General features: G+C 45.5%; 1 protein-coding gene across 4 annotated transcripts in view; it reads right to left on the bottom strand.

The window, feature by feature from the left end:
* nktr (natural killer cell triggering receptor) overlaps positions 1-14,936 on the bottom strand; it is a 74,986-nt gene extending 60,050 nt beyond the window's left edge. For 3 of the 4 annotated variants that reach the window (XM_045210416.1, XM_045210417.1, XM_045210419.1), the window contains exons 1-3: positions 14,870-14,932; positions 8,501-8,584; positions 2,072-2,146 (exon numbers count right to left, since the gene is read on the bottom strand). In XM_045210416.1, coding sequence (XP_045066351.1) covers positions 2,072-2,146; positions 8,501-8,558 — 133 coding nt within the window. In that variant the 5' untranslated portion in view covers positions 8,559-8,584; positions 14,870-14,932. Of the gene's footprint in view, positions 1-2,071; positions 2,147-8,500; positions 8,585-14,869 lie in introns of all 4 variants that reach the window. The other variant, XM_045210418.1, reaches the window with a different exon arrangement.
* Positions 14,937-17,524: the final 2,588 nt, after the last annotated feature.

Genomic DNA, 17,524 nt, shown 5'->3' with positions numbered 1-17,524 from the left:
GTCCCCTCCCCTAGACAGGCTCCAACACCCCCGCCTCCCCTAGACAGGCTCCAACACCCCCGTCCCCTCCCCTAACCCTAGACAGGCTCCAACACCCCCGTCCCCCTCCCCTAAACCTAGACAGGCTCCAACACCCCCGTCCCCCTCCCCTAACCCTAGACAGGCTCCAACACCCCCGTCCCTCCCCTAAACCTAGACAGGCTCCAACACCCCCGTCCCCTCCCCTAGACAGGCTCCAACACCCCCCGCCCTCCCCTAGACAGGCTCCAACACCCCCGTCCCTCCCCTAGACAGGCTCCAACACCCCCGTCCCCTCCCCTAAACCTAGACAGGCTCCAACCCCCGTCCCCTCCCCCTAAACCTAGACAGGCTCCAACACCCCCGTCCTCCTCCCCTAGACAGGCTCCAACACCCCCGCCTCCCCCTAACCCTAGACAGGCTCCAACCCCCCGTCCCCCTCCCCTAGACAGGCTCCAACCCCCACGTCCCCTCCCCTAGACAGGCTCCAACACCCGTCCCCTCCCCTAGACAGGCTCCAACACCCCCGCCCCCCCCTAAACCTAGACAGGCTCCAACCCCCCGTCCTCCTCCCCTAGACAGGCTCCAACACCCCCGTCCCCTCCCCTAAACCTAGACAGGCTCCAACCCCCCGTCCCTCCCCTAGACAGGCTCCAACACCCCGTCCCCTCCCCCTAAACCTAGACAGGCTCCAACCCCCCGTCCCCCTCCCCTAGACAGGCTCCAACCCCCCCGTCCCCTCCCCTAGACAGGCTCCAACACCCCCGTCCTCCTCCCCTAGACAGGCTCCAACCCCCGTCCCTCCCCTAGACAGGCTCCAACACCCCCGTCCCCCTCCCCTAGACAGGCTCCAACACCCCCGTCCCCCTCCCCTAAACCTAGACAGGCTCCAACCCCCCCGTCCCCCTCCCCTAAACCTAGACAGGCTCCAACACCCCCGTCCCCCTCCCCTAAACCTAGACAGGCTCCAACCCCCCGTCCCCCTCCCCTAGACAGGCTCCAACCCCCCGTCCCCTCCCCCTAGACAGGCTCCAACACCCCCGTCCTCCTCCCCTAGACAGGCTCCAACCCCCCGTCCCTCCCCCTAGACAGGCTCCAACACCCCCGTCCCCTCCCCTAGACAGGCTCCAACACCCCCGTCCCCTCCCCTAAACCTAGACAGGCTCCAACCCCCCGTCCCTCCCCTAAACCTAGACAGGCTCCAACACCCCGTCCCTCCCCCCTAAACCTAGACAGGCTCCAACCCCCCCGTCCCCCTCCCCTAGACAGGCTCCAACCCCCGTCCCCCTCCCCTAGACAGGCTCCAACCCCCCGTCCCCTCCCCTAGACAGGCTCCAACACCCCCTGTCCCCTCCCCTAGACAGGCTCCAACCCCCGGTCCCCTCCCCTAAACCTAGACAGGCTCCAACCCCCCGTCCCCTCCCCTAAACCTAGACAGGCTCCAACCCCCCGTCCCCCTCCCCTAAACCTAGACAGGCTCCAACACCCCCGCCCCCCTCCCCTAAACCTAGACAGGCTCCAACCCCCCCCAAACATGATCAGGATCTGTTAGTGGTCGTATGATCAGGATCTGTTAGTGGTCGTATGATCAGGATCTGTTAGTGGTCGTTTTGTGAATATTGCACAGAGGGGGTACGACAACACTGTTTTTCGTTTAGGGATTTTTTTCTTAACATGAACATTTACTTTTTGTTTAAACGTTCACACCACTACTGTACATGCCATGCCTGGTACATAAGTGAAACATACATCATACACGTAACTACGTGTTTCGGGGTGAAGGCATACCAGTCTATCTCAGATAGGGACAGACTTTCACCATATCATGCAGCTGGAGAGATGTCTTCATGGTATTGAAGGTCATGTCTAACTGGATCTTCATTATAGACTGGGTATATTTTTGTTAGATTTAAAAAATAATAATAATCCCAGGGACATTTCATATAACATCTCAAACATGGAGGACAAGATAGACTTCATGTAATATTCTCTGTGGGGGGTACACAGAGACAGGATGAAACATCCAGACCTGCTGTGTCCGGTCAATACTCACCAGTGCACAAACTGAGGAAGTTTTTGCTAGTCTTGGGACAGACATCGGAGAACAGTTGATAGACTATGCGTCCAACTGAAACAGACAGAACAATGTTAGGCCTGACTGAGGAATCAATCTGAAACATATCCTGGGCTGACAGGTCTCTCTGGCCAATGAATATGTCTAATGGCAGTATGGCACCTGACCAATCATGTCAACACCGCAGTTTTCACTAGGGCTGGGACGATCCCAGTATCACAATATTTTTTCCATGGCAAAAATGAATACACAAAACAGCTAAATGGTCCTTTAAAAACCTGCTGTAAGTAAAATATTGTATACTATAGCTTGTAAAATAAATACATTTGACTGTGGATGACAACATGATGTTTGTTTCTAACATTGGGTCTGCTTTCGTAAAGAAGTTCAATCCGCTTCGAGTTTTGTTTTCTTACTATGATACTAATGATTATGGTCCCGGCCCTAGGTATCACTGGCATTCAAAACATCTAGGACCATTTATACCCATCAGTATTATTCTGATCTCAACACCTTGTACCATATCTCAACACCTTGGACCATGGATCATATCTCAACACCTTGGACCATATCTCAACACCTTGGACCATGGATCATATCTCAACACCTTGGACCATATCTCAATACCTTGGACCATATCTCAACACCTTGGACCATATCTCAACACCTTGGACCAGGGATCATATCTCCACACCTTGGACCATGGATCATATCTCAACACCTTGGACCATATCTCAATACCTTGGACCATATCTCAACACCTTGGACCATATCTCAACACCTTGGACCATGGATCATATCTCCACACCTTGGACCATATCTCAACACCCTGGACAATATCTCAACACCCTGGACCATATCTCAACACCCTGGACAATATCTCAACACCCTGGACCATATCTCAACACCCTGGACCATATCTCAACACCCTGGACCATATCTCAACACCCTGGACCATATCTCAACACCCTGGACCATATCTCAACACCCTGGACCATATTTCAACACCCTGGACCATATTTCAACACCCTGGACCATATCTCAACACCCTGGACCATATCTCAACACCTTGGACCATGAATCGTATCTCAACCACTTGGACCGGGGATCATATCTCCACACCTTGGATTATATCTCCACCACTTGGACCAGGGATCATATCTCAACACCTTGAACCATGGATCATATCTCAACACCTTGGACCATGGACCATATCTCAACACCTTGGACCATAGCTCAACACCCTGGACCATATCTCAACACCCTGGACCATATCTCAACACCATGGATCATATCTCAACACCTAGGACCTTGGACAATAAATATCTCAACACCTTGGACCATGGAACATATCTCAACACCTTGGACCATGGAACATATCTCAACACCTTGAACCATGGATCATATCTCAACACCATGGACCATGGATCATATCTCAACACCTTGGACAATAAATATCTCAACACCTTGGACCATATCTCAACACCTTGGACCATGGATCATATCTCAACACCTTGGACCATGGATCATATCTCAACACCTTGGACCATGGATAATAAATATCTCAACACCTTGGACCATGGATAATAAATATCTCAACACCTTCGACCATATCTCAACACCTTGGACCATGGATCATATCTCAACACCTTGGACCATGGATCATAGCTCAACACCTTGGACCATGAATCATATCTCCACACCATGGATCATATCTCCACACCATGGACCATATCTCAACACCTTGGACCATATCTCAACACCTTGGATCATGGATTATATCTCAACCACTTGGACCATGGATCATATCTCAACACATTGGACCATGGATCATATCTCAACACATTGGACCATATCTCAACACCTTGGACAATATCTCAACACCTTGGACCATATCGCAACACCTTGGACCATATCGCAACACCTTGGACAATATCGCAACACCTTGGACCATATCGCAACACCTTGGACCATATCTCAACACCTTGGACCATATCTCAACACCTTGGACCATATCTCAACACCCTGGACCATATCTCAACACCTTGGACCATGGATCGTATCTCAACCACTTGGACCAGGGATCATATCTCCACACCTTGGACCATGGATTATATCTCAACCACTTGGACCAGGGATCATATCTCAACCACTTGGACCATGGATCATATCTCAACACCTTGAACCATGGACCATATCTCAACACCCTGGACCATATCTCAACACCCTGGACCATATCTCAACAGCCTGGACCATATCTCAACAGCCTGGACCATATCTCAACAGCCTGGACCATATCTCAACAGCCTGGACCATATCTCAACACCCTGGACCATATCTCAACACCCTGGACCATATCTCAACACCCTGGACCATATCTCAACACCCTGGACCATATTTCAACACCCTGGACCATATTTCAACACCCTGGACCATATCTCAACACCTTGGACCATGGATCGTATCTCAACCACTTGGACCATGGATCATATCTCAACACCTTGGACCATATCTCAACACCTTGGACCATGGATCATATCTCAACACCTTGGACCATGGATCATATCTCAACACCTAGGACCATGGATCATATCTCAACACCTAGGACCATGGATCATATCTCAACACCTTGGACCATATCTCAACACCTTGCACCATGGATAATATCTCACCCACTTGGACCATATCTAAACACATTGGACCATGGATCATATCTCAACACCTAGGACCATGGATCATATCTCAACACCTTGGACAATAAATATCTCAACACCTTGGACCATATCTCAACACCTTGGACCATGGATCATATCTCAACACCTTGGACCATGGATAATAAATATCTCAACACCTTCAACCATATCTCAACACCTTGGACCATGGATCATATCTCAACACCTTGGACCATGGATCATAGCTCAACACCTTGGACCATGAATCATATCTCCACACCATGGATCATATCTCCACACCATGGACCATATCTCAACACCTTGGATCATGGATTATATCTCAACCACTTGGACCATGGATTATATCTCAACACCTTGGACAATATCTCAACACCTTGGACCATAGCTCAACAACTTGAACCATAGCTCAACACCTTGGACAATATCGCAACACCTTGGACCATATCTCAACACCTTGGACCAGGGATCATATCTCCACACCTTGGACCATGGATTATATCTCAACCACTTGGACCAGGGATCATATCTCAACCACTTGGACCATGGATCATATCTCAACACCTTGGACCATGGATCATATCTCAACACCTTGGACCATATCTCAACACCCTGGACCATATCTCAACACCCTGGACCATATCTCAACACCCTGGACCATATCTCAACACCCTGGACCATATCTCAACACCCTGGACCATATCTCAACACCCTGGACCATATCTCAACACCCTGGACCATATCTCAACACCCTGGACCATATCTCAACACCCTGGACCATATCTCAACACCATGGACCATATCTCAACACCATGGACCATATCTCAACACCCTGGACCATATCTCAACACCTTGGACCATGGACCGTATCTCAACCACTTGGACCATATCTCAACACCTTGGACCATGGATCATATCTCAACACCTAGGACCATATCTCAACACCTAGGACCATGGACCATATCTCAACACCTTAGACCATGGATAATAAATATCTCAACACCTTGGACCATGGATCATATCTCAACACCTTGGACCATGGATCATATCTCAACACCTTGGACCATGGACCATATCTCAACACCTTAGACCATGGATAATAAATATCTCAACACCTTGGACCATGGATCATATCTTAACCACTTGGACCATGGATCATATCTCAACACCTTGGACCATGGATAATATCTCAACACCTTAGACCATGGATAATAAATATCTCAACACCTTGGACCATGGATCATATCTCAACACCTTGGACCATGGATCATATCTCAACACCTTGGACCATGGATCATATCTCAACACCTTGGACCATATCTCAACACCTTGGACCATGGATAATAAATATCTCAACACCTTGGACCATATCTCAACACCTTGGAACATGGATAATATCTCACCCACTTGGACCATGGATCATATCTCAACACATTAGACCATATCTCAACACCTAGGACCATGGACCATATCTCAACACCTTAGACCATGGATAATAAATATCTCAACACCTTGGACCATGGATAATAAATATCTCAACACCTTGGACCATGGATAATAAATATCTCAACACCTTGGACCATGGATCATAAATATCTCAACACCTTGGACCATATCTCAACACCTTGGACCATGGATCATATCTCAACACCTTGGACCATGGATCATATCTCAACACCTTGGACCATGGATCATATCTCAACACCTTGGACCATATCTCAAAACCTAGGACCATATCTCAACACCTTGGACCATGGATAATAAATATCTCAACACCTTGGACCATATCTCAACACCTTGGACCATGGATCATATCTCAACACCTTGGACCATATCTCAACACCTAGGACCATATCTCAACACCTTGGACCATGGATAATATCTCAACACCTTGGACCATGGAACATATCTCAACACCTTGGACCATGGATCATATCTCAACACCTTGGACCATGGATCATATCTCAACACCTTGGACCATGGATCATATCTCAACACCTTGGACCATGGATCAACACCTAGGACCATGGACCATATCTCAACACCTTGCACCATGGATCATATCTCAACACCTTGCACCATGGATCATATCTCAACACCTTGACCCATGGATCATATCTCAACACCTTGGACCATGGATAATAAATATCTCAACACCTTGGACCATATCTCAACACCTTGGACCATGGATAATATCTCACCCACTTGGACCATATCTCAACACCTTGGACCATGGATCATATCTCAACACCTTGGACCATGGATCATATCTCAACACCTTGGACCATGGATCATATCTCACCTTGGACCATGGATCATATCTCAACACCTTGGACCATATCTCAACACCTAGGACCATATCTCAACACCTAGGACCATGGATAATAAATATCTCAACACCTTGGACCATGGATTATATCTCAACCACTTGGACCATATCTCAACACCTTGAACAATGGATCATATCTCCACACCTTGGACCATATCTCAACACCTTGGACCAGGGATCATACCTCCACACCTTAGACCATGGATCATATCTCAACACCTTGGACCATGGATCATATCTCAACACCTTGGACCATATCTCAACACCTTGGACCAGGGATCATATCTCCACACCTTGGACCATGGATTATATCTCAACCACTTAGACCAGGGATCATATCTCAACACCCTGGACCATATCTCAACACCCTGGACCATATCTCAACACCCTGGACCATATCTCAACACCCTGGACCATATCTCAACACCTTGGACCATGGATCATATCTCAACACCAAGGACCATGGATCATATCTCAACACCTTGGACCATGGATAATAAATATCTCAACACCTTGGACCATGGATAATATCTCACCCACTTGTACCATGGATCATATCTCAACACCTAGGACCATGGATCATATCTCAACACCTTGGACCATGGATAATAAATATCTCAACACCTTGGACCATGGATCATATCTTAACCACTTGAACCATGGATCATATCTCAACACCTAGGACCATATCTCAACACCTTGGACCATGGATAATAAATATCTCAACACCTTGGACCATGGATCATATCTTAACCACTTGGACCATGGATCATATCTCAACACCTTGGACCATGGATAATATCTCAACACCTTGGACCATGGATCATATCTTAACCACTTGGACCATGGATCATATCTCAACACCTAGGACCATGGATCATATCTCAACACCTTGGACAATAAATATCTCAACACCTTGGACCATGGATCATGTTCATGTCAACAGCTGCCTAGCATGCTCCCCTATGGAAACAGCCACCATGGTGCTACTGTAGGCAGTAGGTTGTACAGTATTCTACAGTAAAACGGTCAATTGGACAGCATCCAATCTGGAGCACAATAAAACTATTACTGTTGATATCAGCAGTCTAGCTCTGGCTTTATGATTTATATCCTGTTGTGTTTCTAATAACTCAGATCACCCTCAGTGGGTGGCAGGTAGCTTAGTGGTGAAGAGCGTTGGGCCAGTAACCGAAAGATTGTTGGTTGGAATCCCAGAGCCGACTAGGTGAAAAATCTGGTCTCAGCTTTGAATAGTGCAACAAGCCTAGCCAAGGTTACATGTAAAACGTGAATGAGAATGACAGAGCAGAGCAGCATAGTCCTGTCCCAGCGTTATCTAACTGTCTGGCAGTGAGCCATCACCGGGTGGTTGTTGATGAGACTTACCTGGTTCTCTGTTGATCTCCACATCAAAGTAGCACTGGGGACGCTCCTTCACCCCCATCCTGACCACAGAGCAGACTTGGACACCTGCAGAGAAGAGCGAGAGAAGGGGGGAGCGAGAGGGAGAGAGATGGGGGGGGGGAGAGAGAGCTTTCAGTAAGGGGAAATGCCTTCGATTTGCCTCTCTCTCTGACAGACAAGCACAGTCCCTCTCTCCTATCTTGCTGTTGGTATGTCATAGCCTCCTGCTGGGTCTCTGGGTTGGTATGTTACAGCCTCCTGCTGGGTCTCTGGGTTGGTATGTTACAGCCTCCTGCTGGGTCTCTGGGTTGGTATGTTACAGCCTCCTGCTGGGTCTCTGGGTTGGTATGTTACAGCCTCCTGCTGGGTCTCTGGGTTGGTATGTTACAGCCTCCTGCTGGGTCTCTGGGTTGGTATGTTACAGCCTCCTGCTGGGTCTCTGGGTTGGTATGTCGCAGCCTCCTGCTGGGTCTCTGGGTTGGTATGTCAGCCTCCTGCTGAGTCTCTGGGTTGGTATGTCATAGCCTCCTGCTGGGTCTCTGGGTTGGTATGTTACAGCCTCCTGCTGGGTCTCTGGGTTGGTATGTCATAGCCTCCTGCTGGGTCTCTGGGTTGGTATGTCAGCCTCCTGCTGAGTCTCTGGGTTGGTATGTTACAGCCTCCTGCTGGGTCTCTGGGTTGGTATGTTACAGCCTCCTGCTGGGTCTCTGGGTTGGTATGTCATAGCCTCCTGCTGAGTCTCTGGGTTGGTATGTCATAGCCTCCTGCTGGGTCTCTGGGTTGGTATGTTACAGCCTCCTGCTGGGTCTCTGGGTTGGTATGTTACAGCCTCCTGCTGGGTCTCTGGGTTGGTATGTTACAGCCTCCTGCTGGGTCTCTGGGTTGGTATGTTACAGCCTCCTGCTGGGTCTCTGGGTTGGTATGTTACAGCCTCCTGCTGGGTCTCTGGGTTGGTATGTTACAGCCTCCTGCTGGGTCTCTGGGTTGGTATGTCATAGCCTCCTGCTGGGTCTCTGGGTTGGTATGTCATAGCCTCCTGCTGGGTCTCTGGGTTGGTATGTTACAGCCTCCTGCTGGGTCTCTGGGTTGGTATGTCATAGCCTCCTGCTGGGTCTCTGGGTTGGTATGTTACAGCCTCCTGCTGAGTCTCTGGGTTGGTATGTCATAGCCTCCTGCTGGGTCTCTGGGTTGTTATGTCATAGCCTCCTGCTGGGTCTCTGGGTTGGTATGTTACAGCCTCCTGCTGGGTCTCTGGGTTGGTATGTTACAGCCTCCTGCTGGGTCTCTGGGTTGGTATGTCTCTGGGTATGACCAGAGAAACCAGACAACAGAGAGACCAGACAGAAGCTATGGGGGCCTTCAGTGTGTTGGGACCTCCGGCTGCGTTCTCTAGTGAGAGGATGAACACCTTTAACCTTTAACCTGACCCTCCTCTCCAGGCACCAGAGGCTGCTGTACTGCAAGAGAGGCCCTCTTCCAAGCAACATGCTAGTTGGAGCATTCAAGGTATGGTATGAGTGTGACAATCTTTAGAAGAGAAAATGTTAGGCCAGTGTTGCCCAACCCTTTTTCCTGTTGAACTACCACTATGTTGGCTCCTTTAACGTTGTACATCTTTCTGCTATTTCAGGTGTTGGACCAGCTGACGGCAATGACAAAGCTGGCCTCTCAGTTTGATGAGTGGGGGTAGTCTACCCCTGCCTTAGCCAGCTGGCAGCAATCACACTGACTATACCAGTGTCTTCTGTTAATTGTGAGAGGGACTTCTCTGCAATGAAATGAGTAAGAACATTTAAATGTGAAAGTAGATCCTCTTTGACCATCTCCCTTCTCTTATTATTATCTCTGTTACTGCAGGTCAGAACAGACTGCAGGGAGTTGGGACTCTGGAGCAGCGGAAACGCCTTCTCTGGAGTGATGAATCACGCTTCACATTCGTACATTTTAGTAATTTAGCAGATGCTCTTATCCAGAGTGACTTACAGTTAGTGCATTCATCTTAAGATAGCTAGGTGGGACAACCACATATCACAGGCATAGAAAGTACATTTTTCTTCAATAACGTAGCTGTCAGTAGTCAGAGCTAGACGGGGGGAGGGTCAAGTGTAAGTGATGGTTAAGTGGTCTTTTTTATTTCCATTTATATTGGGGGGGGAGCACACCTCCCTGTTCTAATTGCCTTGCCCCTTGATCCTGGTTGATGTGTCAATAGTCTCCCGAGTGGCGCAGTGGTGTAAGGCCCTGCATCGCAGTGCTAGCTGTGCCACTAGAGATCCTGGTTCGAATCCAGACTCTGTCGTAGCCGGCCACGACCAGGAGACCCATGGGGCGGCGCACAATTAGCCAGCGTCGTCCAGGGTAGGGAATGGCCGGCAGGGATGTAGCTCAGTTGGTAGAGCATGGCGTTTGCAACGCCAGGGCTGTGGGTTCAATTCCCACGGGGGGCCAGTATGAAAATGTAGCTATAGAATGAAGCACACCATCTGGCAGTCCGACTGACAAATCTAGGTTTGGCGGACGCCAGGAGAACACTACCTATCCAATGCATAATGCCAACTGTAAAGTTTGGTGGAGGAAGAATAATGGTCTGGGGCAGTTTTTCATGGTTCGGGCTAGGCCCCTTAGTTCCAGTGAAGGGACATTTTTACGTTGCAGCATACAATGACATTCTAGACAATTCTGTGCTTCCAACTTTGTGGCAGAGCCCTGACCTCAATCCCATCGAACACCTTTGGGATAAATTGGAACGCCGACTGCGAGCCAGGCCTAATCGCCCAACATCAGTGCCCGACCTCACTAATGCTCTTGCGGCTAAATGGAAGCAAGTCCTCTCAGTAATGTTCCAACATCTAGTGGAAAGCCTTCCCAGAAGAGTGGAGGCTGTTATAGCAGCAAAGGGGGGGACCAACTCCATATTAATGCCCCTGATTTTGGAATGAGATGTTCGACGAGCAGATGTCCACATACTTTTGGCTAAGTAGTGTAGATCGACATAGGCTCAGAGGCGGCTCGTCCATAAGGCTAGGGGAAGCTAAGCTTTCCCTAAGTGAATGGAATTGCCTAATTAGCCTACTCCTGTCTATACAGAAATAAATTAAATCATTCAAAATAGGCTACTAAAGCATGATTTGGCCCCAGAGCATCATTAGCTTCCCCTAGCCTTAACAAAAACATATGTTTTGGATTGTTTTCCATTAGCTTCCCCTAGCCTTAACAAAAACATATGTTTTGGATTGTTTTCCATTAGCTTCCCCTAGCCTTAACAAAAACATATGTTTTGGATTGTTTTCCATTAGCTTCCCCTAGCCTTAACAAAAACATATGTTTTGGATTGTTTTCCATTAGCTTCCCCTAGCCTTAACAAAAACATATGTTTTGGATTGTTTTAAATCGCATTGCCTACAGTCGGAAGGAAAGGCAGCGCACAATTTGGCCAGATGATTGTTGAGTTGCGACTGTCAGTGAAAAGTATAGAAGCCCAGCTAGGCATATCGCAATATTTCAAAATTCAAATCGCGGGAAAGAATGGTTTGGAAAGCAAATAGCTATTGCTGTAAAGAGAAGACAATGAAAATACTAATCTGTCTTTTAGTTATCAAAATGCTCAACTTAATTGAACGAACAACAGTAGGGCTATAGCCTGTCTTAATGGCATCAGCGTAGAGCATCGGCCAGATCCCCGCTGAGTACACACTGGGATATTCACTCTTTATCATTGTTGGGTCAGTGTCACTTAAAAGTTAGTTTTTGGACAGTAATTTCCTCCTCCAGTTTATATGGATGTCATATTCTATTTGTCTCTCCTCTTCTCGTAAACCTATTATGTGGACAACATCATTTTTATTGATCTGTTTGTCAGTGTCAGAGTAGGCTACCCTGTAATTTGGCCTATTAAAAAAGATCCTGCTAATGTCTCCAGTCATATAAAGTCTAGTAGAATTGCATGAAATGTGTTTTTTCCCGTGCAAAGAAAGAAACGTATCTGATATAGCCAATAGCCAGGCCTCTAAGCTACACGAGCTCAGACATGCATTGAACGGTCTTTTTTGCAAACAGTGATTGAGTTACATTATTAGCCTAAAATGATGACTATCCAATCTACTCCTCACATTACGAATAGTAGGCTATCTTACATAAATCTGCAAATGCGATGATGCATGGACTACTTTATTATAAAGGTGCATTTTTATGGTGAAAATGTGCTTCCCCAAACTTGAAACTCACACACTGCCTATGCATAGGCTAGTGATTTAGCCAACAAGACAAGTAACAAATGGCAAAGGAAAATTAAATGTGGGGGACTCCCACTGCAGGGACCGATGACTGATGAAGACAGCTTGTCTGTCGAAACGTTGGTTGTTAGGTTATTAAATTATTGCATCTGCGCTCCTAGAGTGTCCTTTTCTTTTTCAAGTGTTCTACTCCGTTAGCCAGCACCTCGCCTAAATATTATTTTTTGTATTTTTTTGTGTGTGATCCAATTGATATTTTAGTCATTTAGCAGACGGTCTTATCCAGAGCGACTTACAATTAGTGAGTGCATACATTTTTCATACTGGCCCCCCGTGGGAACCCTGGCGATGCAAGCGCCATGCTCTACCAACTGAGCTACAGGGGGGGCAATAAATAGGTGCGTGTTTCTTTCGCCTCCAACTGACCAGACAGACTGAACACAAAGCCAGCTTGGCTGTTTAGCTCACATTTTGTGACATGCTTGACTGGGACACAGTGACAACACCCCACCCAAAATACATGACCCACATGATGAGGACCCACAAAGTATTTAACTAGTCCATAGCCTATTGAATGTGTGCTAGATTGGTAGCTTAGACACTTTGCCAAGTTACAGGACACCAAATGCCCTTTTTGAACTGGACAAATGTTTTTGATCACATTGTCATTGTTGACCCGAGCCCAATAATGGACTAACGTTACTCCTTATAGTCCAAGGACCTTACATGTTCTGTTTAGAGGCGAATTGGCTCCGGCAGCCAAAAACTCAATCTAAACATAAATTGATTCTAAATTGCGGTCAGGAACACCACTTTCATATTGCATCAAAAATAATTTCCCAAATGCAAAATACACACTTACTGTACACGGTTTTAACATTTGCAGCCGACAGTATTTCAGTGACAACGCATTTGTGGTATCCATCTTCCGTTTCCACACAGGTGTTCGGAGATGCAGAACGCTAATTACCACAGGTAGTCACCACAGGTAGTCAACGGTTCCCGTGTGGGAACCCTTACCCTATAAAAAGCTGTAGTAATTTAACCTTATTTTTATTATTATTACTCGCTGATATTAAAGACACGTTCCTTATGTTTCCAAACCGTACCGCAAGCGATGCGGGTTAACGTCAAGATTTAGAGCAAGCGTCGGGCCACTCAACTAAACTCCACCGCCGGAAAATACTATCGTCAATAGGCGCTAAAGGTAGTTAGCATCTATTAATGAGCTGTTGACCTAGTAGCTATGATGTATTTTCTACTTTCACTTTCACTTAGGATATTGTCTGTAGCTTCTGCTAAGTATACTTTCACTTAGGATATTGTCTGTAGCTTCTGCTAAGTATACTTTCACTTAGGATATTGTCTGTAGCTTCTGCTAAGTATACTTTCACTTAGGATATTGTCTGTAGCTTCTGCTAAGTATACTTTCACTTAGGATATTGTCTGTAGCTTCTGCTAAGTATACTTTCACTTAGGATATTGTCTGTAGCTCCTGCTAAGTATTGAGCCATGTTTGCATGGTTCATTTGTGTTGGGGTGTGAACACATAGCATGCTGCTAAATGGAGATATCCGCCGTGACATGATATACAATGTTTCCTTCGCTGTTGTTGACTGACCTGGTTCTGACTCCATGGCGTTCCTCCCAGTTTGTTACCTAACTAGCAAAATAATACATATGATACGAATGTTTTATCAAGCTGGTTTATACGCCAACTAGCTAGAGAACGACACCCGTAGGCTACTAGTACACGTTCATTAGCTAACTAACAAGCTAGCTATCTCAATTTAAAACGTTAGTTAGCAAACTAGATAGCTAACCTTGCGATTTCCAGGCCGTTTGGTGAGCTAAAATAATAATAATAATATGCCATTTAGCAGACGCTTTTATCCAAAGCGACTTACAGTCATGCGTGCATACATTTTTTTTTTTTGTGTATGGGTGGTCCCGGGGATCGAACCCACTACCTTGGCGTTACAAGCGCCGTGCTCTACCAGCTGAGTTACAGAGGACCACAACATCGGTTGTTTATCGATTCCCAGAGATTTACTACATGCCACCGTTAATAAAATATAACACAATATAGTTTAGAATAAGCAACATACGGAGGACTTACCTACCTGTGATCTGCGCACCGTAGCTGAGCGCTGTATGAATGTAATGGCCGAGTTGGAGAGGTTCAACCCCGCAGTGTATCATGGGAGAGGATCAACACCGCAGTGTATCATGGGAGAGGATCAACACCGCAGTGTATCATGGGAGAGGATCAACCCCGCAGTGTCTCATGGGTGAACTGTTTAACTGATCTACAAATAATGACTTATTTATGATGCAAGGTGATTTGTAGATCAGTCAATCGGCAGTCGCCTGTGTCATGTTAAAAGGTCAAATCGGTTCGGTGCCTTCGGACAGCGACTTTATGGTTGAATGCAGCTAAAAGGTGATGAACTTCCCTTTCGAGTCTTTTCTGTGAGCCGCTCATTTGGTTCCTTTCACATTAAAGAGCCGGCTCATTTGGTTCCTTTCACATTAAAGAGCCGGCTCATTTGGTTCCTTTCACATTAAAGAGCCGGCTCATTTGGTTCCTTTCACATTAAAGAGCCGGCTCATTTTGCTCCCAAACGGCTATTCGTTCAAAATGCTTCAATATCGAACTAGAACCAGGAACAAAATTGCAAATCTCCAATGTTAAGCACAGAAGGTAGGCTACCATTATGTCAGATCGTGAAATGCGCGTTCAAATACATTTACCTGGCCAAATTAATATTCAATAATAATACAAAAACGCACCCAAAAAAAATAATCAGCGTGGACCAGATTGAGGCGCTCTCCACCATTTATAAGTATTTTGTAACTTATCTGCAGAAAAACGTTCTCAGCTACAAAAAAATAAAATAAAAATACTAGCAGTATGCAAATCAGGGTGCCAAATGAACGGCTCTTTCACCGATGCGATTCGGTTACCGACGTTCACCAAAAAGATCTGTTTATAAAGAGCCGTTCGTTCGCGAACGACCCATCACTACATCCCGTCGGAACACAACTCTTCAGAGTACAAAATAACAAATCAATCAAAGCAGCTGCTAACTTCTCACTTGCTGTTTGGAGATTCAGCTCTGTGTTTGGCAGATGACAACACGAACAACTAGCTACAGTAGGCCCATCTAACTTTGGAAAGGCATTAATACTATAACATTTATGGGCATTTTGTACTGCTGAGATAAACATGCCTGACAAAGATGCTCAGCTGTCTGAAATTATTCAGCACAATGACAAGGCATGAAGCAGCTTTGTTTGATGTGTCTAAACTATATTGCAATAAGGTAGTCACAGATATCATGTTTTGGATGAATATAAAATGTTAATATCCTCAGCTGTGAGGCATGAAAGAAAAAGAAATCGGCCTCAGTAACAATTATTTGAATAATTAAATTTATGTTTTGTGCACAAAGGTGATGACTAAAGTGTCTTATTAGCAATTTTCAAAATCTGATTAATCTATGTGGTTGTCTATGGAAATTGTCTTTCTGGGCAGGGCATCAGTTAAACTGCAGTACCAAAGCAAAACTGTAGGATCAGTGGAAACCTTGCTTCTCGACAGGAACCCTGGCCCCTGATTTATAAACACTAGATTACTATTTGTGGTCGCTGTCTTCAAGCCACAGCACCTCCATTTTGCCACTCTCACCATTGTAAAAAATATTTTGGAAGCTCCAGAAATGCATTTATTAATGTCTACTCTATTATAGACACCTTAATGCATACTTTTAAATTATATTATGTGCGATAAACATACAAATAAAATACATGAAAACATTTTCCTTAAAGTATAATTGTTTTGAGATTACTAATGTTACTGCCCCACTACAACAACAAAAAAATACTTAAATACATGTAATTTTGTCCTTGAAACATTTAATTGAAATACTGTAGAATTCCATTAATTCCTATGGAGGACTGCTCCTACTGGGGAGGGCCAATACGGCCAATATGTGGCTTCAAAGCCTCTCAATGGCCAATACATAGCATCAGCAATCCAGGGTTTATATACTGTCAGTGGTGGAAAAAGTACCCAATTGTCATACTTGAGAAGAAGTATAGATACAGGAAAATGGCGAAATTCACACACTTATTAAGAGAACACGTGGTCATCCCTACTACCTATGGTCTGGCGGACTCACTAAACACAAATGCATATTTTGTAAATAATGTCTGAGTGTTGGAGTGTGACCCTGGCTATCCGTAAATTTTAAAAACAAAAAATGGTGCCGTCTGCTTTGCTTAATATAATATAATTTGATTTATACTTTTACTTCTACTTTTGATACTTACGTTTATTTGAGCAATTACATTTACTTTTGATATTTAAGTATATTTAAAACCAAATACTTTTAGACTTTTATTCAAGTAGTATTTTACTGGGTGACTTTCACTTTTACAAGTAAAAGTACTTTGGGTTGTCAGGGAAAATATATGGAGTAAAAAGTACAATATTTTCTTTAGGAATGTAGTGAAGTAAAAGTAAAAGTTGTCAAATATAAATTGTAAAGTACAGATACCCATAAAACTACTTTTAATTTAATTTAATTTTTTATTTCACCTTTATTTAACCAGGTAAGCCAGTTGAGAACAAGTTCTCATTTACAACTGCGACCTGGCCAAGATAAAGCAAAGCAGTGCGATAAAAACAACAACAACACAGAGTTACATATGGGGTAAACAAAACAGTCAAAAATACAACAGAAAATATATATACAGTGTGTGCAAATGT

Source organism: Coregonus clupeaformis, chromosome 34, assembly GCF_020615455.1.
Source record: "Coregonus clupeaformis isolate EN_2021a chromosome 34, ASM2061545v1, whole genome shotgun sequence".
In the NCBI taxonomy this organism is placed as follows: domain Eukaryota; kingdom Metazoa; phylum Chordata; class Actinopteri; order Salmoniformes; family Salmonidae; genus Coregonus; species Coregonus clupeaformis.
Note: the sequence above shows the minus strand (reverse complement) of the source record. Positions and strands in the feature narration are given on the sequence as shown.